The sequence below is a fragment of the Heliangelus exortis genome, chromosome 16, assembly GCF_036169615.1.
Source record: "Heliangelus exortis chromosome 16, bHelExo1.hap1, whole genome shotgun sequence".
Classification (NCBI taxonomy): Eukaryota; Metazoa; Chordata; class Aves; order Apodiformes; family Trochilidae; genus Heliangelus; species Heliangelus exortis.
Genome location: NC_092437.1, coordinates 8,340,682 through 8,367,252, shown reverse-complemented (window position 1 = coordinate 8,367,252; position 26,571 = coordinate 8,340,682). Strand labels below are relative to the sequence as shown.

The 26,571-nt window shown below is 43.9% G+C and overlaps 1 protein-coding gene across 3 annotated transcripts; it reads right to left on the bottom strand.

Annotated features, from left to right (window-relative positions):
* Positions 1–5,665: 5,665 nt before the first annotated feature.
* On the bottom strand, positions 5,666–20,465 carry SALL4 (spalt like transcription factor 4). Of its 3 annotated transcripts, XM_071759401.1 has the most exons (6): positions 20,222–20,465; positions 9,776–12,310; positions 8,928–9,235; positions 7,720–7,818; positions 6,641–6,738; positions 5,666–6,239 (listed from the first exon to the last, which is right to left on the bottom strand). In XM_071759401.1, exons 1-6 carry the CDS (start codon positions 20,289–20,291, stop codon positions 6,164–6,166), a joined length of 3,186 nt encoding a protein of 1,061 aa, XP_071615502.1. In that variant the 5' UTR covers positions 20,292–20,465; the 3' UTR covers positions 5,666–6,163. The 3 variants fall into 3 exon arrangements, with proteins under 3 accessions (XP_071615502.1, XP_071615501.1, XP_071615500.1); XM_071759400.1 differs by having other exon boundaries at positions 5,666–6,738; positions 20,222–20,464; XM_071759399.1 differs by having other exon boundaries at positions 5,666–7,818; positions 20,222–20,461.
* Between the last annotated feature and the right edge of the window lie 6,106 nt (positions 20,466–26,571).

Genomic DNA, 26,571 nt, shown 5'->3' with positions numbered 1-26,571 from the left:
GTATTTTTAGCTATTCTGATGCTCACTTTCTTTGTAAGCACAGAACTCAAAGCTCACAAAAAAAGCCCTTGCAAAGCTGCAGAATTCACACTGCACAACTGCTAATCAAGAGGAGCTGATTTATATTCCATAATTTGAAGTTAATATCAATGTTTTTTTTCTCCTGGAACTTTTTTTGCACAGATGATTAAATAGCACCACAGCAAGCAGAGGTTTATTCCCCTCCCTGCTTCCCCCCCACCAAATGATTTGTTACAGAACCGATTCTGGACCACTTGGCCTCTTCCAAGGCTGTCCTACAGGGAAAGTTTATCAAAAGCTGTCAGTGTTTTCATCACTGCACAATACAGCTCCCATTTCAAACCCAGAAATTGTTTATTGTCAAGTCCAAGGTTGAGTCCCATTTTTAATGTGAAGGGTTGTACAGAACTGCCAGATTGTCAAGTGGAATGATTTAATACCTTCTCCCAGAGCAGGCAGCACAAGCATGCTTGTTGGTCGAGTTTGATGCACTATGGAGTCACAAGTCCCTTCTGCCATTCACATTTGCAAAGACAAGTGACAATTCAGCCTTACAAAACACAGCCTATGGACACAACTGGCTGGCAGGGTGAGCCAAAAGCAACCCAGAAATTTCTATGCCCGTGAGCCTTTAATGTAGTGATTCCCACTGTCTGGAAACAAGCCTTCCTGCCTCATCTTTTTTGCCATTTCCCCCACTTTTCCGTTTCACCTCTGTGTTAGAGACCACTGTACCTGTGGCCTTTGCCTCCTCCTCTCTGCCCTGGACACCAGCTTCTCACCCACGGGTGATGCCTTCCAGCGTGTTTCACTGATCCCCAAATGGATCCAGGTCTCTAAGCTCCACTGATTAAAGAATATGTAAATAAACTCTGTTTTCAGGGCATGCCAATATTCTTCCAACAAGCCCTAGTGTCAGTTTCCCACTCAAACAATGGAGGGTGGTTTTGACAATGCACTTGCAAACTGTACTTATTTAGCACAATATGCTATAAATTTTCTTTCATTAAATGAGGCTTTTTATGCATAGGACTCCAGTGTTTTTTGCCTGATGAACACTGTAAAATATCATAATAAAAGTATTCTATTTGACTTTTTGTATGCTAGAAGAGTAAATCAATTTTGGAACTACATTTGGTTCTGCTTATCTTGTTTATTCTTTTTTTTTTTTTCCTTTAAACACGAGTATCAAATTATAGACAATTCTGACATCTAAGATGATGACTCAGACTGCAGGTGTATAACTGGTTGCACAAAATATTTGATTCCACAGGGAATTCAAGTTGTGACATTATTCTTTGTACCTGCTATTATCTGATTCCATAAGTGCACATTTTACTAATACCAGGTACACCTTCTTTGTCTGGAAATGAAACCCATCACATATGGTATTTTGAGCTTTGTTCCAGAGCTGTGTTTGCAGCTGCACCATTTGTAAAGAAGACGAGTGTGCAGCAGTAGGGATTTGGTTGCTAAGGGCTTGAAAACTTGCAGTCATGCAGTAACTGTGCAGCAGGCAGCCTCACACACCACATTATTTCCCCATGCCACTGACTCATTCCCACAAACAACAAGGAAAGAGGTGGCTTTGGTGCAGGGAAACATCATTCTGTCTCAAGGCAGTACTGAAATAGGCTTTGACTATGACAGTCAATCTTAAAATAAGAGCAAATGTGCCAAAGCTGCCCATTCCCAGCAGCACACACACACACACAGACAGAATCATTGCTGGCAAGGAGCATTTTTTAGTAGCAGAAATGCAAACATGAACTGGGATGCTGAAGCAAGAATCGTTAGCAATGTGGGATCATTGTACATGTGCCCAACACCTCCACAAGATGCATTCATCTTTTAAATTTATCTTTTAAACATCTGAACTCAGACAAGACTACTGCAATTAATTGGCAAGTTAAACACTACCAGATTATAAGGCACTGTTAACACCTGCATCTCTGATCTGCAGGGATGGCTTTGATATTATTTTTTCTTTTGACAAGCGGGCGATAGCGGATATCCTTTAAGCCGATATTTAATGAAGCCCTCCATAAATCCATCAACACTTGCTAAGGGAAACTACAATAAAGCTCATACTGCCATAGGCTCTGTTATCAAGAGAACATTTGGCATTCCCATAATGAAGTTTCAGAGCAGATACTTTTCACGTTCATCTGGGGAAGTGCTGGTTTTGTATAGGATCTTTTTCTTCCTTACAATTATATGTTGCAGATCAAAATGAAAACAACCCTCCCATACCCAGTTTTCAAACCCATAATAGTCAAACTGTCATTCATCTAGGACAGCTATCAAATGTAAGAAAAAGGTGCAACTTTCCAGACAAACTCACATTTGTTAGCTCTTGAAATGACTGTGCTATTATCCTGCACGTGATAAAAAATGTAAAGCTATAAACTGAGAATAAAATGGTATTTGTTACACAGTTTATCACCTCCTCCTCCCCCTACATAAAGTGGTTATTTTGTCAGCTAAGGCTGAAAGAATTTATGAGCAAAAAGAAGAATAGATAATGAGGAAATTTTTAATTTTTTTCCAAATCCATTAGAGTACATTTATTATGAAAGGGGATTTAGGTAGCCCAAATCAGCAAATCACCTGAATGTGTGTTGAATTTTAAGGACATGGGTATCAAAATAATTTAATGGAAACAATCAAGTGTGTGAAAAACAAACAAAGAAAAAAAATATATATATGCTTGATATTCTGAACATCTAGGCTGCATGGAGACATTTTTTTCTAGAATATTGCAAAGTGTTTCTACAGAACTGTAAAGAGCTTTTAAGCCTATTCAGAGGAATTTGCATGACAATATGAATAAAAGGTTTCTGGACATAGTCTAGATTACTACACTAAGAATACAGGTTATTTGCAAGGTATTTATTTATCACATATATTCCTCCTGCATCACCTTTCTGTTCCAAACACAATGTTTTGTGCTTCTGGCCCTCACGTGGCTTTATTTTCATAAACCAGAGGGTTTTTTCAGGTTTTTTTTGTTTGCATTTTTCAGATAACCTTTAATAAAAATGGTATCTTATTATCAGCTTTTAATCATATTTGCCACTGAGCCCATGTAAGTAGAAGCATAGAAACATCAGAAAGCCCTCTGGTCTGAGCACTCAACACTAAAAGGTACAGAGAAAGCCTCAGCACTATAGCAGTGACCTCACGGGACCACACAAATACTAAGGCAGCTTTCTGGTTTTATTTTGCAAATGGAAACCATCATCTTTCCTGATACCAAATGTCTTGCAAACCCTGCAGTAAACACAATTTTTTTTTCACAACAAAAACCTAAAAATTAATACAATACTCATCTCTTTTCCTGTTTTAGCCTCTCTCTGTCCTCCCATCCGCTCAAGCACCTCAGCCAGGTCCTTTCCCCTCTGCAGATCCAGGTTCAGTGGTCATTTACACTTTGATCCAGGTTGTATTTCTCAGCTCCCAGCTCCTCACTGCCAGCTGCTGCAAAGGCAATCAGCCTCATGGAGCTCAGCTTGAGAGCTCGTTATCTACCTGGTTTTCAAACTCCCCTCCTCAAAGTTCCCAATTTTTTGGAAAGTTTTGAACAGAAAGGAGGGGGGGAGGTGTCAAGAAAAATGTTTCTTTAGAGGACCAGAGCCAATACATTAAGGTAACATAATGCACCTTTTTTTTTTTTTTTTTTTTTCAACTTTGAAGTTCAAATTTAACATTTCAAGTGTGTCAGCCTTTACCTTAACTCATGCAAGTGAATATGCTACTTATAAAAAAGCAACAGCCTGGGCAAATCCTCTGTGTGATGAGCAAATGAAGCAATAACAAATAAGACAGGAAAGTCCTTTGGGCAAGAAGAGAAGCTAATGAGCAGAGACAGTGCACATACTCTGCTCTCACACCCATGTGGCTGTATTACCTTCGGTAAACTTGTTCCTAATTCAGCATAGGGAGGAAGAGAAACAGCTTTTTCAATTGTCAGGTGCTGTGTTACTGTAACCTGTGCCCATGAGTTCCACCAGGCTGTTTCAGAAGGCGTTGGTTCATCTCTTGTACATCAGGGAGCAGTGGATCCTCAGGCCTGCTGGCTCCAGCAACACTTCTCCCCTCCAGCAGCAGTACCCCTACGGCACAGCCTGCCAAATAGCTCCTACCATTCTTCAAGTATTGTAATCAGATCCGTGACTTGCCCGCAGCAAGCCAGGGATCCTGCTACACTCCAGCCTGGAGCTGCCTGGTCACTGAGCTGAGAGATGGAGCTTTGGGCACGGCCAGAACTCGGGACCATGGCCCAGAGTAGAGCCTTGCAGTGACCCTGTGCCAGGTCCCATCATTTCATTTTCATGGCTGTCTGCCCAGCACAGTCAGGCTCAAGCACCTGAATAGGGCAGCTCTATGCTGCAGGAGCCACTTGGATGAGGAGAAATCAACAGATACTACACCAAGGCTTCTTGCTAGCAAAAACTTTTTTTCTCCTGCTGCTGAGGTATTTTCATAGCATCATCAGTGGAGAGCAGGCTTGTTATCCCAGGGGCTTTTGAAGCCAGGCCACTTTTTCAAAATATCCACAGCTGGCCCATGCTGGAGAGCAGATTTCCCAGATAGGGGCCCCAATGCCACCTGTGTAAGGAACCAGCCAGATCCATCCCAAAGAGCAGTAGCTGTGGCAGCAAGCCTATCCGTGCACCCAGAGCACCACAGCTCTCCAAGCAGGTTATAATCTAAGAGATTGAGAACAATATCCCTGCTGGCACAAGGATAGTTTATTTTTAACTTACCACAACTGAGAGATCTCTTGCTATACTCATCCATTGCAGTTCAGATTGCAATTCCTTTGTTCCCCTTAACAGCAAAGGTTCACAATTTCTTCTGCAGCAAATATTCTGCCTCCTTGAACCATAGTGCTGTTTTTAAAAACAGTCTTTGTGTAGACTATTTAAGTGTTGTATGCTTTCCACCTCTCACACATGTACCATGTGTTGTTACCTTTCCTTCTGCTCCAGTTTATTTTGCCTGCCTTCCTGGACCACCCCCACACCAGGTCCTGCCTTTCCCCCCCTTCTTTTTCCATTCCTGAAGAGCTTGTGGTAGAGCAAGTGTTTCCTTTCCATCTTTTTTCCACTCCTAAGTATAAATGACCCTTGTGCAGTATGACCCATGACTGGGCAGCACCCATTCACCAAAGAGCACACTGGTTCTGCATCATTTTACTCCTCTGTTACCTCCTGATTGAAAAACAGATTTGCTTGTTTAGGTTGTGAGTACCAGAATCTCAACACTTTTTCCATTGTATCAGGGCTGTTTTCAGAACTGTTTTGTTTTGCTCTTCAGGGGCAGTTATTTATTCTATACAACCATCAGCTTCAGGCTGATTTTGTGTCCTTTTTCCTTCCTAGAGTGACCACAGTACAGAAAATACTGCACATATTACTGTCATTCTGGTTTAGTGTGGGAATCAACATTCCTGACACTACCTGTGTATCAAACCCCACCTGTTCCCAATTCTAGAGGCTTCTCCGCTACTGCCTGGTTTCTGTTGTTTTAAGTAACAAACTGAAGCACAATCCTAGACCATGGATTTAGAAAGTCAGTAGAGACAGCACGCTGCTTATTGACCTTGCTCTTCAGGAGCCAGAAAAAGTTAAGCACTAAGTGTGAAAAAGCCATCCCAAAATTTATTCTCAAAAATGTCAACAAAAACGCAGCAGTAGATACTCAAAACTACAGAGTTCTTAAAAGTCATACATTCACAATGCAGAAACTTGACAATTGGGATGCCTTTTGCATGGTCTATGTAACAATATCCATTTTACAGTGTAAACAGGTACTGGTATGTTCTTACTTACAAGTCCAGCAGGAAAGGCACAACTCGGCATACAGAGATCATAAGCAAGAATCAGGTGCAACAACATTACACAAACTTTTGGTAATCTGCATTTTTGGGGCCTTCCACATCGGAGACTGGACTTGAAGATTTCCTGCAGTCAACAACAAGACTTCTTTCCATCGCTCAGTCTGTCCATACCAAACACACTTTCCAGTCTGGTTTAGATCCCACCATACACATAATTCCAGCAGACATTAAGAGGAATAGTGAAAGGTCAATCCAGTAAGTCTTCAGGTGCTTCCACTAATACATCAGGTTTTGGTTTCAGATAGTGCATGGAAGCATCTGCTTGAATCTCAGTTCATTACAGTGGTCATTAATAGAAAAATAGACACTACAGCTACAAAAGGAAAAAATGAGGTAGATAACTTAGAATCCAGATGACTATCCCAACAACCTTCATACAATACACATGGATCATTAATTACCAGTTTGGTAGAATGCAAGTTCACAGACCACCAAGAAACTTAATGACCAAAGCAGGAATGTCATCCAAAAACCCACAAAACATTTAACCTAAGCATGAATACTTCATATTTAAATACAGGTTTACACAGACTGATCTTCTAAATTATCCAAATGAAAAAAACAACAAAACAAAAAACCACATCTCTTGCTAAGGAAACCAGTTCCCATGCCTAATTGCAACAGTCACCCGAGATTCCTTGCAGAGCTTTTAGACCTGACTTCCTAAGGCAAGTCTTCCCTTTCAAGAGAGAAAAAAAAAAAGTATATACATACCCACCCATGCTTGCTTGGGGCTCTCGGTATTGAAATAAAACATCTAGGAAAAACTGCATCTTTGGAAGTAGTTTTGGCACTATACTTGAAGGGCTGTCCTAGTAGTAGTATTAAATAAGCAGCAGTTAACAATACAGAGGATTAATTCCCTAGGAGCAGTGATTAAAGAAAAACAGCAACTTTCTTTTTCATAGAATTTCTGAGGCAAAAAAGTAATTAAAAAAAAAAATGTAGTTTTTATAGCCATTATAGTAAAAAGTACATTCAGAAACCACACAGAGCCAAAAATCCAAACAGAAAAACTATTTCTAAGAGGGTGGCAGACATTCTAGGATATTTACCCGCATTAATAGTTTTAATTTCTCATCAGTAAATAGAAGCTTTTCCATCAACAGTAGGTTGTTTCCACTCTATTCAAAACCCCCAATAATTTCACTCCTAAACAAAGAGGTAAATATTCTAACCTTTGGAATTTCAAGTTGCAGAAACTTCTGTAAGGCTGTACACATTAAAGTCACACGTAAGAACTACTTTGCAAGACCCGCATCTTTCCAAATAGAAGGAAATCCTATTCTTTATTATTTACTATTTGCAAAGCAATATCATGATTGTACTCTGGGCAACTCTTACAAAGACAACCATAAAATCATTTGCACGTCAATAGGAAAATAGGAGGCTGAAGTGGAATCTCTTAAAAATATATGTTTGCGTATATATATATTTGTTCTTTCTGTACGTCAGCTTCACTAGAGTTTTTAACTAACAGCAATTTTGTTCTCCTCCATGAAGTGAGGGAACTGGTGTTTTGGCACATTGTCTGCAGCAGCACCACTGGCCTTCTCTGTATCAGATCCAGTCCCAGACTGGGTCCCATCTATTTTGGAGACTGTAGCAGTATTTATTGCTGAACCTCCCCCAATAGTGACTGGAAGGGCAGGTAAGCCACCGCTCTGGATCACCGAGATCTCGTTAGTCTTCATTGCTATGCCATTGCTGAGTACTGCTGCATACTGATTCCATACTGTGGGGTCAATGCTCACTGAAGGAGGCATCATATCCTTGGGAAACATTTCAGATACCTTCTTGGGATCATTGCCCAGCAGAGCCATCGGGTTATCAATTGAAAGCCGCCTTCCCCGCCTGGCAGAGTTATTCCACATGTGAGTTCCTACATGGACCTTCCAGAAAGGGGAAGAAAGTAGAGAATCATTAATATTGCAGCAGTTCTTCTATGGTATACCCAAGTTCTACTTTGCCTGTTGCCCAAAAGAAACCATGCATGCTCCATTTGCATCCAGGTAAGCATTTATGCTGGTGAGCTCTTCTCTCTTTGTTCTCCTCCTGGCATGCGTAAGATTCAGTCATTCTACTGCCTGACATCACCACGTCAACTGCTGAAGTGCTTGTAGGGCTGGGTTTTTACACTTACTTATGGTGTGGTGCTCCCCAAAAAAGCCACATTACTTTCTGTGACCATGCTATATTGAAAACAAACCCAAAAAACAACAAAAAAACCCACCTAGCTCATGAAAAAAACCCCAAAACAACAAAACCACACACACAAAAAGAACCCAATCCACAAAACAACTCACCAAGTAATTTGGAAGGTTACCCTTTAGCCAAAATCTTCCACACCACAAAAATACTGCTAGTGCTTCCAGCAAGTGACTGCAGAGTACTTTCTCTACACAACAGCATTTATGCAAGAGGACTGAAGAGCCTGAAGAGGTTCTCATGGGTTCAGAGGTTCACAGAAGCCTCTGAGAGAGTGAGAGAGCTGCAAGTTCCTTACAGAGCAAATGATTACTCTGACAATAATAAGAGCAGACTTGCACTTCAGCAGGTGCTTTTGACAAAATCCCTTAATATTTTGTGACATCTGAAGATTATCTTCTCAGTTTTATCCCCCCTCATCCATGGCGTTTCTAGCAGTGCAGTGCCATGTGTGTAGTCTGTAAGCATCATTTTGTAGCATCCAGTGAAATGTTCATGTCTTGGATACATCCAAATCCAAATGAAAATAAATGAATCTGCTTAGTAAAGGCTAAGCCTTCCCTACCATCCATAAAAGAAAGTCAATGACAGCAGTAAAGATTTCTGTGGGTGATCTCAGTACACTGTTTAGCATCAAGGCACTCAGGAAGGCGAGTCAGAAGTACAAGGTAACCTTTTAAGGAACTAAATGAAAGTCAAAGCTGTTCCAAAAGGCAGGAAAAATATTAGCAATAGTTTCTTTCTGGTATGACTTTCCTCAACAACAGAAATCACAACCTAGGAGACGCCTTACCTTCAGATTTCCTTTTGTTGTAAAGGCTCTCCCACAGATGGTGCAGGCAAATGGCTTTTCACCAGTATGGGTCCGTTCATGAATCTGAAGGGCACTGGCAGAGGAGAAGTTCTTCCCACACGTAGTGCAGATGTGCTGTTTGGCAGGACGGCAGAATTTTGGTCGTGGCACAAGGAGAGGGGCAACACCAGGAGAGAGAGCTGGTGGGCCAATGAAATGGCTAGTGCTAATGGGACGCTCACTGGGCATCTCCATTTTTATGAGGGCTGGTGGGGCTCTAACAAAAGCAGCTGGAATACCACTTCGACCTGGAAAGAAAGCAAAGATAACATTGATCCCAACCTCCTTCTGCTTCCAAACTGCTGAGAAACAATTTGGTTCATCACTGTTGGTGTTGGTGAGCCTAGTTAAAAAATCTTACTTTCTGACCAGCACTGCTAGCCTCAGTGTGAAAAAGCTCAAAACCCTCACAAAAGATTCCAGAGTTTCAATGCCACATTTTTGGGTTAAGCAGCAGTTATCCATGAAACACATGCATGTCTCTCTCTGAGAGCTATAGGGAGGTATCAGGTGAGCCCATGAAAGACAGCAAGTGCCTAGGGTTTGTTTATTTTAAGGACCTTTCTGCTCACCACTTAGCAAGGGAGAACAGTACTTAAGTCTTTAAATTTTTAAAGTGTGGTTGAGTCAGGAAAACTTGGCAGGGCACAGGTCCCTATCCTAACAGAGGACAAGAAGGTGGGGAAAGCTGAAGGGGTTTTTTTACTTCAGTTGGTCCTTTCAGAGATGGGTTTCCTCCAGCCCTACTACCCCACCCCCAGTTACTGCCAGCATTTCACATGACTCACCATATTCTCCATTCACAAAGTGTAACCCAGGTTCTTCTTTAATAACCTTTCGACCAATATTGCCGTAAGTTAAATCCAAAGCACCGATGACTCCTTCCATTTCTCCGGAAGCATTTTCAGGACCCTCCGATTTACTGCCCGCGCCTGTATCATCTTGATTATTGCAGGTAGGTGACTTTGACCTTACGCTCTCAGCTTGGCTGTTGGCTGGGGACAGAGCCTGGATTGATGCAGACTCGGATGCAGCAGGGCTCCTGCCATTCTGATAATCTGGATCTCCTGCCACAGAAGATGAATCATTTGTCATGCCATCACTTTCTGCTGAGCCATTGTCACTGGACTTCAAGCTGCTTTGCCGCTGCAAGTTCAAAGCAGAGCTGACAATCTTCATTTGATTCTCCAGTGCTGCAATACCAGAGAAGGTGGCTGTGGTGGCTGGTGATTCTGATTGTGCATCATATGGAGTAGGAGGCTTTGAAGAACTCCTGGGGCCATCCTGAGAGTCCAGGTCCTCTTCCATCTCTATGCTTTCTATAGTCTCATCTGGACGACTGATGTCTCCGTTCTTCTCAGCTGCAGTAGGATCCACATCACTATTGTCACAAGTGTTCTCTGGCATCGGTGTATTGGGTATTTGTCCCCCCATGTGCATACGGATATGCTGCTGCAACACGACTGCATTTGTAAACTTCTTCTGGCAAATAGGACACGAATGTTGCATCTTCAAAGGAGTATTGGCCCGGTGGACACCATAATGAGTTTTAAGGTTCCCTTTAGTGGAGAAGGCACGGCCACAGATTTTACACTTGAATGGCCTCTCTCCAGTGTGAGTGCGATAATGCATTTTGAGTGAACTCTGGCAGCTCAGCACTCTGTGACAGATCAGACACTCATTGGGGTCAGCAGTGGATTTGTCAATATTTTCAACGAGTTGCTGAAGCTTTGATGTTTCTGAGCCTTGCTCGTTTGACCCACTTACATGGAAGATGCTCACGCTGCAGCTAGCTTGTGGTGAACTCAAGCTCTGCTCTGTTCCTGATTCATGACCAACTGCCCCTGATGAGGAAGAGCCACCTTCACTTTCTGGAGAAGGCCTTGACTGCAGGTCACTTGAGAAGGTACCAGGCAGAGACTCCTTAATGCCTGCTAGGCTGGAGACGGTCTGAGTTGCACTGGTGGCCACAGAGGTAGGCAGGGTTGTTAGGAGAGGTTTGCTATCCACAACTAGGTTAGATTCATCCAGTGGCACAGACATCCCGTATGGGATTCCAGTGCTAGTGGGAACATTGTCCAGGTGCTCAGGAACTGGGTAAGGATTCATCTTTATGTGGGGGTATTTGTCTCTGTGACGCTGAAAATGCACTTTAAGGTTTCCTTTGGTCGTGAAGCGGTTTGCACAAATGTTACACTTGTAGGGTCTTTCGCCGGTATGGGAACGGAGGTGAATCTGCAGGGCACTGTCATTGCCAAAGACCTTGCCGCAGAACTTACACTTGTGTTTGAAGAACGGCTCCTCTGCGTTCGGTTTGCTTTCAGACACGCTGATGTTGGGAGGTTTTCCCTTCCCCTTCTTTGAGGAATCTATTACAGCAGAAACAGCCGAAAGCGGATTCTGGAAGATGACAGAGTTGGAGGACTGAGGTAGCAAAGGATTCGGGAACCGAGAAATGGAGCCGGGGAGGCTTCGGCTGGCCTCGGGCTTCAGGGGGAAGGAGGAGGAGAGCCCAGCAGCCAGCGAGCTGGCAGCTGCAACACCAGTGTTAGAATGAGGTAGTTTTCCTTGCTTCAAGGATTCCAGCGATAGGCTCTGGCTTCCAGCTTTTTGTCCGATCAAAGCAACGGCAGCCGACAGTTGCTGAGACATGTGAGCGCCCAGAGCTTTTAGGGGATCAGTAGCAGCTGCTATAGAAGGATGCAGGGCATGGGGAGCCATCATGGCAATCTGAATGCGAATCTGCTCCGTCAACTGAATTTGCTGGAGCTGCTGCTGCTGCAGACACACGAGCTGTTCCAGGATCATGGGGATAGCATTAAAACTGGCTGCTGAAGAAGCAATGGCATCGGAGGTCCGCTGGTTCACAGCCACTTTAGTGCCACGTATCGTCTGCAAAGTCACATTAGTGTTTGGTACTTTGGATTTTGGTAGATAGCTTAGCCCAGGAGCTGCAGGCACGACGGGGGGTTCTATTTTGAGGTACATTCCTCCTACTGACTCGGCATCCATTTTTCCTTCTCTCTTTTCCACAGAACCAGTGCAGCCCTTTGCCTGAATGTCCTTGCGTGCCCTGCTATCCATGCGATCACTTGGAAAGCTCCCTAGAGAAGCTTCAGAGAAGCTTTCAGGGGGTACTGTTCCCTCACTGTCATTCATGATTAGAACAGGTGGATTTTTAGTGCAATTTTTCTTATGCTCAAGAAATTCAGAGAGATCAAAGAATTCTGCACAGCATTTCTCACAGATTTTTGTTTCTTCCGTGCGGCACCTTTTGGAACTCATTTCACCATCTCCGTCACCTGGGACGTCTTGTGGACTCCCTTAAAATAAAAGAAAGTCACATTATTAATAGCTAAATTTAGACTACTTCCTATAATTAAGATTCCTGACTTCACCCAAATTGCAAGTAAAGATACTAGACACTGGAATCAGGTTTGCAGAATAATCTAAATTCAGATCTTTGTTTTGCTGGCAATTCATTTGTAGCCTTAAAGAAATCTGCATCTCAGATCTAATAAAAACACTACTAATACAAAAGGAAAGTCAGAAGGCCAAAAGGGAGGAGGTTTATTCCAAGTCCCTTTAAACAGGTAAAAAAAGGAGTGCAGTGTGGCAGCTAACACCTGCAAAGCAGCTGGAAAGGAACACAACTTGAGGAAGACACAAAACTGTAACACTGAGCAACACAAACTTATTTTGTGAACCTCTGAAAAGCCACAGTAGTGAATAACTCACAGAGCCCCCACACAGGTATGAGCCTACATTGGTACTGATGATCATTCATTAGAGTATCAATAAGTCCTTGCAAAAGAAATGAAGTTGTTTCAGACCCACTGAGGACACCCTGATTATCTGCATCTGCAACTCACCCCATTTTAGGGAGAGGAAAAGCAAAGCTGGTCTGCAAGTTCACTCCTGCCCTTCCTCCACCACTGCCCAAGAGAATACACTGAGCATAACTTGAATGCAGAAAAAAAAAAAAAAAAAACAAAAATCCAAAACAAACCAAAACCAACCAAACAAGCAATACTATGCAGGGAACTATCAGAAAGGAAAGAGAGGTTAAGAAGAATTCTAAACCAAAACAGGATGTTATTGCTCAGTGTAGCCATCCTTCAAACACCAACTCACACCCAGCTCAAGAGACGAAAGCACAAGGGGTGCGGGGGGCAGGAGTTCTCTGGAGGTAAAAATTAGGGCTCATAGAGCTGAGAGGATTGCAGATGTTTTACAGCTCCCACCAGGTGAAATGTCCTGTAACTCATAAATTGTTCCCACTTTCATGGGTGTGCCAAGGGTGTAGTAACCAAGCACATAACCTCCCACCTGCCTATCGGGACAGACTGCAGACCCCTCCACCACAACTGAGAGTTTGTATTGCAAGATCTCTCCTATTCAGGTCTTGCACCTCCAGCAACTCATCTCTGGCTCCATGTTACTAGCCCACAACATCTTACTCTGCAAGCACAGGAGCTATTTGTGGCTTCCATTTTAAAGGTGTAACTGAACCACACATCTGATACATATGTATATCCTGTATATGGCAGGGTGGAGGGGAAGCACATCCAACCAACAGCTCAAACATGTTGACTGTTTTGAGGCAGTGTGAAGCTCAGGGGGATTTTGCAAACCTTGCCCTTTGTAAACAGTGTTGAAGATGTATATTAAAAAAAATTAACTTCAATGGTTAATGTTGATTGATGGAAAGTGCATGTGAATATTTAAAAAAAGCCAAACTTGATCAATTTTAAAATGCAAACATGAGGCCTGTTACCCTATGGCCTACAGAGCAATAAATCCAATTCTGTATGTGCGCAATTCTGTTCATCCCATACACCCCAGGATTAAAAGTCCTTGAACAGGAAGGAAAGTTGTTCTCAGCACAGCTACAATCAAAAACTATTGGAGTCCTCATATCTGAACAGTGAAATAGTTTTCCCCCCCTCCTTCAGACCCAACAACTTTCACAAGTCAATGAAACAATATTGAAAAGATAGTTTTAGCATACATATACCAGCCCAAACATCACATTGATGCCTTTAAAGTTGATTTAACTCTATGAGAAAGTAATACAAAGAAATCCAGTCTGCTGACAAGTACAGTAAGTACATGATTCAGAACCTGGTCAATAAATAGGGTCAACTGAGGTCAAGAACAGTTTTGGGGTTTTTAACTCATCTTTGCAAGAGTCTAAACAGATATTATGGGGAAAGCAAGCACTAAAGAAGAGGTTTCCATAACTACTCTGTACCGGAACTCAAGAGGTCTTTACTTGCCTACTTTCTTAACTATTTCTGTCTATCCAATGAGTATTTCACAGAATAGGCTAAAACATCAAAAACCTCTTTTCCAAATCCTTTTGTATTTAGGAGCTTAACAGCAGAATCTCCCAGGCTCAACTATACCGTTTCTCCATGTTGCAAAACCTCACGATTTCCTTCAGAAAGCACAAAGCTCTTCTTCCAGCCTCTCCACTGTGAGCACATGCACTTTACCCTGCAGCCTGCACCTCCACAATGGCCATGACAAATTTTTCCAATGTATTAGAAATGTCTGCACGAAAGACTGCTGCCAATCCCCAAGGAGATATTGCAGAATAACTACATCTAGACAAGCCCTCAAATTTTACCTCTAAACAGCTTTATCTCATTTCTCTCCCTTTCATGAATAGTTCCTTCTATTTTTTTTTTTTTTCTGTATCAGGACACACTAAAATCAAAGCTCCTTTTCTAAACTCCAACACAGCTTATACTCTCAATTTTCACAACTCTGAGGAGTTCCAGAGGGAACTTAAATTTAAAACCCCTGTGTCTGGCAGCAGCAGGCAGGTCAGCAGCCCTGCCCGCTCTCACTGCCACTGTCACACAGTTTACTTTCCAGTTCCCCTGACAGTAAGGCACGAACTCAGAACTCCAAAAACATCAAACTCCCAGCTTGTACCTACTGCTGCATGACAAGAAGAGTTATGCTTTATTTTCCCCCCACACCTTAGAAGAAGCGAATAAAATAGCTTCTCCTGCCTCAAAAAAGGTTTTTCTAAGATACAGAGAATAAAAGCACTACACTTGGTTGTTGCATAGTAGCTGGAATAACCCAGGACCGATTTATTATTTCTTTAAAAACCCAACAGCTTTTCTGAGTCTCTTTATCTCGATTTCAAGCTACATCCTCTCCCTAGCCCCATAGAGCACCAAGCGCCTGCAATCAGAGCACTTCATTTACCAAAACCCCTCTGGCTCGCTCATCCCCCCCCCCCAACTCCCGCCAGCAGTTCTCCTTGACATGAGTTTAATGGCCTGAAAGGAGGGGGTGTCCTCTGCAAAAGCCTCTCTGCACAGCCTGCTCTCTCCACATACTGTACCAGGATTTGCCGAGGAGCAGAGCCCTGCCACAACAATTGCTTGTGCACTTCACTTAACCCTCTCCAAAGGCTTCCCAGGGATAGGACTTCTACTGTTTTTTTTATCTCCCCACCCCCGAATTTCAGGAATGTTATCTCTCAGCATCTAGTTATCCAATAAGTTAGAAGAATGCAGTAAACCCAGCAGGGGGGTTAGATTGAATCACGGGCAAATGGATGGAAAAAATTCACTATTGTGTAGGACAAGGCGGTCATCGACAAGGAAGACTGATAAAATCCACACAGCTCGAATTAAATTTTTTCTTTGAGGCAAACAGTGAAAGAGTAAAGTCTTGTCACATTTGATGTGATTTCAGAAAGGGTGCTGCTCAGATGAGTGGTAGACAAGCAATCAGTGACTTTTATTTTTTTCCAACTGTGATAAAATTATATGTCACTTGAATTGGGAGTAAATGGTCAGATCAAGCCTCACCCCTCATTTTTTTGGTCAGTTTTTTTTCCGTCCCTCTAAGACTTTACTACCTTTGGTGAGCTTACTTTTTCTACCGACTACATTTGATCAACTTCTTTTACTTTAACACAGCCATGCACTTCCACGGTTAAAATTAACTCATGAAGGATCAGCAAGTATCCAGTCCTAGGCGTGAAAACCTCTGCTGCTCTCAGGCATCGTTCTTTCCCAAAATTTTTTTTCACTGTTCCCAGCTGCAAACTTAGGGCTTCCAAGAACTTTAAACTGTCCAAAAATTGCCTTCTTCTCCCACTACAAAACACAATTTAAAGCATTTTGTTTAACTGTAACTATGATAAAATTACTTCCTTTAATAATAAACTTCCTTTAATAATAAAATTACTTCCTTTAATAATAAACTGCTTACTTACAGAACTATTCCACAGGCCTTGATGTTTTCTGCACTGAATTTACCAGCAGCATTTTTTTCTACTCAAGAATGAGCCTGAAACGTGTTACACCTAACAATTAGGATTTCTCTTGCTTACAGGTTTCTCTCTAAAAGCTTTAAATTCCTTTATTTTTTACACTAAGTACCAATTCACCCTTTTGATTATCTGCCAACTGGAGCGACATACTTGGCCAAGGACAGAATAAACTATTGTGCATAAACGCTTGTAAGGAAAAGAGGAAAAAAAAAAAAAATAAATTCAAACCCGCAGGAAAAGTTAAGATGAGAGGCAGTGGCTTCCAGCAGAGGACATGGCTCTGGCTGCAGCTGGCAGAGCGAGGCCCCCGCTCCATCACCCTGCCGGGTCCTTACACCGGGCTGACAATTAGGGCTCAGTGGAAGCTGCCGTGACGAACCCCGTTATGACCCCCCTGCCCGTTACCTGCCGGCCGAGGCCTGCGGCGGGCCCGTCCCGTCCCGTCCCGCTGCGGTCGGTGGAGGGCACTCACGGCCCGCGCTGCCGCCTCTGCCCAACGCCCCGGGCGGTGCTGCCAGGCGGGGCCACCCCGGGGAGCGCGGCGGGGACGACCCCGCACACCTCACCCCCACCCCCCCCGCATCCACCTGAGCTCAACAGCTACCCAGACACTACTTAGTACGATGAGTGCTTGAAAGCAAAGGGCGAGTCCTCAAACTAGCTCCAGAAATAAGAGCAAAAAAAGCGCAGAGTTTTCCCCTCAGCAGCAGCAGAGGCCACCGCCCTCGGCCCTACCTGCTCGGCGGCGGAGCCTCCGCGGCGGCCGTCCTCCCACCGCCCCAGCTGTAAAGGCGGCGGCCCCGGACCACACTTAACACTAGTACAGTGTTTAAGACCAAGCTAAACGGCACAAACCCCGCTGCCAAGGTCAATTGCATGAGAGTCCTAATTGTAAGCCTGACATCAACTTACCACCCACAGCAAGCAGATGGAGGCAAAGGTTAGAGCAGCAGCTCTGTCAAAACGTCACATGCCGCCGAGCCCCGCTAAAGGGCTTCATCACTACAACCAATATAATGTTTCACTTACGTAAAAGGAAAAACAAGCCGGGCATCGCTCCCCGCTTCCCCCTACCCCCCGGTGCTCCCACCCCCCAGACTCCCAGGCACCCTCTCACCCTTCGCACCGCGGCTACGCTCCGGCCGGGCAGCCCGGGGGATGCTACCCCTGCCCGCAATCCAAGCCCTCCCTCCCCGTGGGAAGCTTCGGGACACCTACAACTGATTGAAAATAACGAAAACCACCACAAAACTTGGATTTCCTATTTAACCATCTCTTTCTCCCCCTCCTCCCCCCTCCCATGCCTCCACTTCTGCAGAGCTCAAAGCAGAAACAGAAGATTTAAATAAAGGAAATCTTCAGTTTTACCACGGGAAAAAGTTGCAGTTTTATACTGTATTTTTAAGAATGAATCAGACTTTTAATGGCAGCAATCCAGCACAATGGGCATTTTCAACCTCTTTGTGAGAATGCTAATTTTCACTATGTACTATTATTCTCCAGTGACCACCTGCTGATTTTTTGACCTGTTAATTGATCACCAGGTTAGCAGAACCGTTTCTTAACACGCCGCATTGTTCACAGAGGTGGGTCCCAAATCGCTTTGCCAAAAAAGGAACACTTGCAAAAGAGGAGATAAGGGCTTGATTTTATTATTACGATTATGTATATACTTGATAATGTCCCAGACAAATCCCTGCGGTTATTTCGACTTTGTTATGCAGCTTCATCACTTGTTATTTATGGGCACACCTGGAGAGAGGAGTATCAAGGCTACTTTAGAGATTTGACGGTGATAAGAGGCACCGAAGCCGCAATTTTTAGTTTCCGACAGTAGAAACAGAGATGATACAGGACGGGGCTCCAGTGCCGTGATCAGCACCGGCCCCCGCCGCTGTCCCCCGGGGGTCCCGGCGGAGCGCGGTATACGGGCTCCCCCCCAGCATCTCCGGCCGCCGCTGGCCGCCGACCCACAAAAGACAGCCTGATCCAAGGCGACAGGAGAGTTCCCCCCCTCCACGCCCCAAAAGCGTCACCAGGTGCCCCCCCCAGCCTCTGCAATCGCTGCCTCGGCTCCTAGAGAGGTTTTCATCCAGGGTTTTGTTGTTAGAAGGAATGGGGGAGAGAAAAAAAAAAAAAAAAAAAAAGCCTCAACAACAACAACAAAAAACCAGCTGGCCATTGCCCCGGAGAGCACGGTGTGTAGCGATCCTCCCCTCCCTGCACACCTCCCCCGCCCCGAGCAGGCCGCATCAGGACTTATTAACCCTTTTGTTTCAGCGCAGGCCCGGAGGTAGCTTTCCAGCAGTGGGCAGAGATTTACATGTGGAAACATCACCTCCATCCCCCAACCTAACCATATGCACAAAGGAAAACAGTCATGCATTAAACATGGGATTTATTGCCTTCTGGCCAGCTTGCTGTTTCTTAAGTCACCATTAACCGGACCCAACAATTGCACATTTCGACTCAAAGAAGAGAAGGGGGGGAGGAAAAAAATTAAGACCCCGAACCTCCTGCGGGCTGGGAATAAGCAGCTCCTCTAATGTGCATTGGTATCGATCAGTTCTAGGGATGGAAAAACCCCACTCAAAACCAGTCACTTAGGAAGAAAGAGAAGCCCAAGAAACTTCTTAGGGAGCATACAGAGACGTTGGGCACACCAACTCTCCTTAACAAATTCAGCCCTGGTCAGCACACCGCCATCCTCCCCTTCCCCACCCGGTACGTGCCCTCCTGCTCGCTCCACTCTCGTTTAGGAGCAGGATAAGCACGGCGGGAGCTTTGCCGGCACCAAGGGCGTTCATAGAGGGAGGGGGCAGAAGCCGCACGGGAGCCTCGGGAGCCGGCAGCCCCCCCCCATGGCAATGCTGCTCCACAGTAAAAAGCCGGGCACGCTCCGGCACCCCGACCCGGCTCCCGTGGGGGGCACCAGAAGCGGGTGCCCCCTCCACCTCTTCCTCTGTACTCCCTCCTTCACCAGGACCTCAGGGATAAATTGAGAGCAAATTTAGACTTTCCTCTTACTTTATCGAAGCAAACGGCTACGAGATGCCCTAAAAGGAGGGAGAGCGATTCACGGTAGCAGAGTCACCCACACCACCCAAATACAAAGCGCTCACGCACACCCCACATTAGCTCACCGGAGTTATTTTAGGAAGTCGGAAATCAAAGATGGCTGGAGGTCAAGCTACAAAAGGTCCAGGGCGATTGTGATCGCCAACAAAAATAGTCCGAGGGCTTTTCTATTTTTTTTTTCTCTTTTCTTTTAACAGCCCCACCAAAAATCCTCATGTAACCACGAGAAAGTGCTAAATGGAGAGATCGGGGAAACCAAACTCGACCCATTTCCTAACCTTGAGAAAATTGTTCGCAATTACCACCCCCCCACTCCTCCCCCCCCTAGGGCTTAACACACACACCCCCAGGGAGGCCTCAGGGTTCACCCTCCGTGAGACTGCACCCCGAGCGCAGCGAGGCCCGCGCAGCACCGCGGGACAAGGGAGGGTGTGGAGGGAGCGTGCGGAGCATCGAGGGCCCCCCAGCCACGCAGATCGAGGGACCCCTCGGCCAACTCCGCGCAGAGCCGCACTTCGAAGAAGCCCAAAGCCAGCCCCAACCCCCCCACTTCCCACCCCCCCGGGGAAATACCGAGAGGCCAGTGCTCCGCTCAGCCCCGCGGAACACCACCACGCTAGAGCTCCGCGGGGGCGCGGGGATTTAAACGCCAAAAAAAAAAAAAAAGAAAAAAAAAAAAAAAAGAAAAAAAAAAAGAAAAAAAAAAAAAAAAGACGCGGGGAGATGGGGGCAAAGGAGCGACAGCTGAAGCACGAGGGTGGAAAAAGCCCCCCGGCTGCCGCCCCGGCCGCCCCCTCCGCGCATCAGGAAAGTTGGGACCCGCCGCGGCTCCGCGCCTGCCTTTGCGCCTTACCACTTGCAGCATCTGGGGACTGCTCCTCCGAGTTGATGTGCTGGGGCTTCGCCTGCTTCCGTCGCGACATGGTGCACCAGCATCGGGAGCAAAATAGTAGCAATTATTTTCCTCTTCACAACAAATTCCTAGAGTTGGGAAATTACCCCCATTGGGCGGAATGCGCATGTCAGAGTAATTATGATTATCAATAATGCATTGCGATTTATCATGGGTCCCTGACAGCTGATTGGCCTGAGTCCAAGGGCTCACAGATTATTCAAATAAGGTCCATTGATCAGGGCGCAGCAGGGCACGCTGGGCGATGTAGTCCCGGCCCGGCCCGCCCGTATGGGCGACAAAGGCGATCGGGGCCGGGGCCGCCCCGGGCAGCCCCCCCCGGGCAGGGGGGGAGGTGGGGAGGTGGGGACAGGAGCCTACTCTGAGAGTAAACAAACAAGCCGGCAGCCCGAGTTTCCAGGCTGGCGGGGGACAATACCTTTGTTATCTCACCTGCGCTTTTTATATTGTGCTTTAAATACTTTTTTTTCCCCTTTAAAAAAAAACGAATAATAAATAAATAGAAAAAACAAAAAAAAAAACCCCACAACTTTCTGTCCCCCTCCCAAAGCAAGCAGCAGCTCGGGACAATCAATGTTAATTCACCCCTTAGTTGTTAGATAAGGTGGAAAAGGAAAGAGCAGTGATTGTCCTAATGGACGAGCCCGGGGTCTCCTGGTGGTGTGGGCAAGTTAAAGGGGCTTTAAAAACGGATCCAGACGGCGCGTAATTACGCCTGGCGTGGGTTCATTTGTTTAAAGATTTCTTTGGAGTGTCACTTTCTGGGAAGCCGACGAAATGAAGCCAGTAGTGTTTTTAACAGCAAATAAAAACTTTAGATTTGTAAAGAGTTCATGTGAAAAATCTGAAACAAGCGAAAAAACACCACTTGAAAACTGTTTTCCTGTATAAAATTGTCTGTGTATGTAAACGGTGGATTAATTTTCAGTTTTACTCCCCTCTTCTCCTGTTGGGTCCCATGTGAAAATGCACTCCGGTTTAATCACGCACAGCCCCAAGCCCCAGCTGGGTGGCCGCTGGCGTTTGGTGGAACACTGGGGGTAGAGCCCATGTGCCTGGAGGTGACCGCAGAACGCAGCTCAGCTGAGGCTCGGCTTTGCTTTGCTCCCGTTTGTTCCAGAGCAGTCACCTCAACCCCCCTGATCCTCACCCAAACCAGCTGGACCAGCACCCAGGCAAAAACGTGAGGATCCTTGAATATATGGAGTTGTGAGTTTTAAGAGTTATTTTTGTTCTCACGTAGAACAACCCCCACCCCCTCCTTCATCTATGAAAAATCAAACGGATTGGTAAAAACACTTGATGAAGAAATGATTTTGTTGATTTGGAGAAGCAGGGCACTTTCAGAAGATCCAGGTTCAGTCAAAGATGGATTGCCTCTGTAATTTAGCAGAGGCTGTGCCTCAGTTTCCCGATGGTGAACTGAAGATTACATTTCCCCTCCTGCAAAGCTGTTGAGAGTGTAAAGAGCCATCCGAGGGTAGAGAAGGGTGATCTAGCCTGGAAAACCCAGCAGAGGTGGAGGGAGGAAGCAATGGCACCTAATGAGGCCAGGCAATTGCCACAGAACATTGCACAACACCAGTCTCATTTTACTAGTCACTTTACTGGCATTTTTACCTTGTAGAAACCCTGGAGCTTGTATAACATTTATTATTTACTCAAGCTTGAGCCTGTGAATACAATCATGCCAAGTGTCCATGGTACTGCTCAGGGTTCTCTTTTTTTGTGATGATTGAGAAGAGATCTAGTTTGCACAGGACAGCCAAGAAAAAATCTTAACGTTGTAGCTAACATAAACGGCATATCATGATCTAATTAGTTATATATCCTCTTGGGGTTTTCTTTTGTTTTTATAGTTTTTAGGGGGTTTCACTTAGCTAAGGATAATACAAACTTTAGAAAAAAAATCTTGCAGAGCCCGAGATATCACCCTCCTCCTTGGACAATTATTGGACATGCAGGTCAGGGGACAAATTCTGCCTTTCTAACCACTTTCCTTGCCCTTTCCTCTGCAAGCAAATAATGGTTTTACAGATCTCTACTCATTGTGCACTTCAAGGGTATGTTACATTAAAAGAAACTAAGGGCATGTTATATCAAGAGAAACTCTGTATTCACTAATATAAAATAAATTAACGGGTATTTAACATAACTTTGACCATTTTTATCTCGTGATTAATCCACGCCCTTGCTGCCTAAAGAGCTTCTATATATTTGTTTGTTTAACCAGCAGCTTGAAATGCTCTTTGTTTCCAAAGTGTGTCCTGAGGAAATAGACTGTTAAACAAGATTGATACCAATTGATCCACAGATAGATATTTACATTGATGAATTTTCTCCTTTTACACTTGATATGCTCAGTATAACCAACAGATTTTCATTTGTTACACATAATGCTACCAACCCACACCAGTGGGTTGAATTTATTGAATTTATTAAACACACTGTTGTATGTATCAAGCTGAGAGACAGACAGCCCTGTACAGTAGATCCATATTTTAAATAGACAACTCCTGTGGAGCATTTGTACTGAATTTAAAAGAATATATTATGTGAAATCAATGGAAGTTTTGATATTGATCTCGGAGGACTGGGATTTCACTCACCATGGCTCTAACACATTGCAATAACAGAAGATGTGGAAAATGTTAGTTTAAAATGAAAAATAAAAAAACAATGGGACCTTGCTCGATATAAGGCTGGGAAGGCAGCAAAACTGACAGAAAAATACAGGGAGGAAGAGAAGGAATGTGACTAAAGTAAACTGTTCTGATTATATTTCTGTGGGAAGGTGTTCCTTGCCAGTGGTGATTATAAATAGGCTCCCCTGAATGGTTATATCATATGCAAAAGGCATGCTACTTGGCTTTAGCACAATCATATGGATTAGCATGATTACTGCTTCTGGATTTGAAAAATAGCAGGCTTCCTCTTCTGGCTTGACATTTATTTATTTTTTTAAGAAAAGTCCAGAGGAACAATCTTCTACCACCAACAGAGCTGAGGCATTATTCTTGATAGGCTTGCTGCCAACAGCACCCAGCCCCATCCTCCCAGCTGATAAAAGGTGACTTTTTTAACACCCTGCATTATGAGCACGTGGAACTCATTGCCACACAAAACTGTTGCCAGGGGCAGGCACCACAGCTCTGTCCAGCCAGGGAAATTCCTGCCTTCAGGAATGTCGCTGCAAAATTATTACAGTTACGGAAAATCTGATGTTTGTGGGGATCCATGTGCATATACACATCTGTATGCACACTTACTAACCCTCACCAAGGTAAAAAACATTGTCTTAAATTCCATGCTGACCGTCTCTGATCAGCTCAGTTTATTGCTGGGAAAAATGCACAAATTTAAAACCTAGGTAAAACTAAATTCAAATTTTGAATGGAAATAAAAATACCTTTCCAAAGTTGTAGTGTGTTGCCTACGTCTTTATAGCCTGAAGAGGGGAAAAAAGGTCTTAATGCACTTCAAGGCACAGCAGTTTATTTTCCTCCTGCTTGTTACTGCAGCTCATCACAGGATAAATCTCTCAGGGCTTATCTCCACTCCATGGAGGCAGACTTGAATGTTACCCTGTTGGAACATGTTTAGGAAGCCTCAAGTTTGCTGATATGAAGTTGACCATAGCTCTGTAGGTAATGTAAATCAGGACAATTAACATTCATTGTTGGGCCAGTTAATCAAGATTAAATGCAGAGACCCAGACATACCAATTCAGAGGTGGTTAATAAGTATGTTAAAAGGCATGGTGGTGAGTACTTATGACTTCCAGTGTAGACCTGAAGTGAATCCAAAATCAGGAGTCACTCTGTTTAAACAGGTTTTTTTATACCATAATAATTATGGTAGTTAAGGGACATATTTTTTTCCTGTTTTACAGGAAAATAACGATTATATTTATCCATGGTCTGTTCATGCCTCCATCTTCCCAATTACTTTTGAGCCTGCTGCCCATTTTAGTCAAAACTGATAGTGGGGAAGCCATTTCAAAGACATGACTTAATAAAAATTGTGTGAAAATCAGCACCTGCATAGGAAAGAAAAATCCAAATTAATGTTATAGTTGAAGGAAAGAATTATGCTTCAAACCTTACCCACATGGCAGCCAGCAAGCCAGACAGCACATGTGCTGCTCTGGCCCATCAGCAAAATTGTTGCTCCAGATCCACACATGCTGGCACCAGCATCCCGACAGGCTGTGGATATTGAACTGAGCAGGAGAAATACTGAAGAAATTAGAATGGTGGAGCACAAATCTTTAGAAACAGGCTTCCTTAGCCCACTACTCAGGGAACAACTTGCTTCTTGACCTAGAGATGCTTTTAATACAGATGCAGCTAATATAGCCACAATATAGCTTAAGTACCTTTCATGTGGGAATTGTTAATACAAACACAATTGCCCTCACCAGAGCAGTGGTCCTACTTTATAAGTGTTTGCAGGCCAATCTAGCTGAGGGGCACACCTGTTCATGAATAAATTTTAGCTTAAATTTAGAAACTCTCCTGAATTTGCTTTCAGTTACTTTATCACAGTGCAATTTTTTTTTTAATGATAATTCTTTTGAATTTAAAATTCTAAAGACATTTGGGCACTGGATTGTTCTGGACATGCGGTCCTAAATATTTAAAAACCAAAATCTTGAGTGAAACAGTTATGAAGAACTGCAACAAAGCTTCATATTTTCCTCCTGTCACTAAACAAACACAGTGTTCGTGTAGCAGCATCACAGAACTGGTATTAATTGATAACCACTCGTTAATTGTGAGCAGTCAGTTATATTATTCAGACTTTTTCTGATATGAGCAAACCCTGTAGCTTCAGTGGCTGTGACTCTGCTTGCCCATCTGCTTACCCTGTGCCCACTGCTCACACCAGTTCTGTTACCTGGGGTTACTGGGAAGAGATTATTTTGCATTATTATGGTTAGGAACATTATTGAGCCATTGATGATGCGACTGAAGAGTGGAAGAGGAGTTTTGGGGTATCAAGATCTTCACACCTCTGTTTAGTATGGGTGTGTAACAAGTAAAAAATCATATTTCCCCTGATGTTATAAATACTCTAGAATTATCACCTTCTAAGGGTACTGCTCATGGAGTGCTGTTTTCCAGGGTCTGGGCTGTTACATCTAAAATGCATGTTACTAAAGATGCATCTGACAGAAGATGTGGGAAGCAAGTTAAGTTCAACTTTAGCTCCCTCAAGTAAGGAATAACAAAGGAACTGTAACTTTTGGAAAAAGCCACGGACTGGCTCCCCAGCCAGGAGGAATGAGAGGCATGTGAGCTGGGCAGGTAAACAAACAGATCTCTGGATGTTTGTTAAAAATGCTCAAGCATTTCATGTAGGCAAGAGCAGACATCATCAGCTCTATTTCTCACAGCATGAAAAGTGTCCTCATGCAATATCTTGTATCAGATGGCAGATGCAGTCTGGAAAATGAGATCCAGTTTTGCCCAAGAGTACAAATCAAGTATTTCAAGGAATGGATTAACTGTGTGTTAAGTGAATAGCATTCCCCCCTACTCTGCAATATTTGCTTATTTTCAAACCCTTATTTGCTTCTGAATAAACACAAGATCAGAGGTAAAGGTAACTTGTCAGTGCAGTGCTGTCTTTACTGAATTTCATGACTCAATGATACATCACAGATAGCAACAGGAATCCTGTGAGATCGTTTCCTTTCAGACAAGGTACACAAACCTTTTTTTTTAGCACTAAGCTGTAATGGAGCCTTTGGAGATGTCTAATTGTCACCCCTTTTTGCAAGGGAGACACAGAGGCCTCAGTGGTATAAGGGAGTCTCTGAGCAAACCTGCATCCAGTGCATCAGGGCTGACATTTGCCTATGGGAAATCCCCTTCATAATTAGGAAGTAGGCTAATGGGTTTTGATTACGAGGTATAATTTTTTCAGTTAATACCAAATCATATCTAAATGTAATAGTGAAGTACTTGTTCAGATGGCAACAGAAAATATAGAAAAATAGAAAATATAACTCAGTAGGTAACAAATTAGGACAACTTCCCCCTGTATCCTTATCATCTCAGAGAGCTGTGAGTGAACTACATGTAGCTATTGCTTCGTGGTAATGTTGTTGATACAGTGTGCCATTACATTATCCAAAAAATGAGCTCATGAAAGGCACAAGGAACACATTACCTGTCCTAGAAAAGAACTGAGCTTGGTTTCCTGTTTTCACAGTATATGGACCTAGTTCTGAGAGTAAAATTTGGAAGAAAGTTATCCCTTCCTTTTTCTTCCTTTTTCCTGCT

Coding starts and splice junctions, on each gene's coding strand:
- SALL4 (XM_071759399.1), bottom strand. CDS start 20,291: ATGTCGCGACGGAAGCAGGCGAAGCCCCAGCACATCAACTCGGAGGAG. Junction 12,311..20,221: donor GTCCCCAGATGCTGCAAGTG/GTAAGGCGCAAA, acceptor TTTTATTTTAAG/GGAGTCCACAAGACGTCCCA. Junction 7,819..8,927: donor CAACAAAAGGAAATCTGAAG/GTAAGGCGTCTC, acceptor CCTTTCTGGAAG/GTCCATGTAGGAACTCACAT.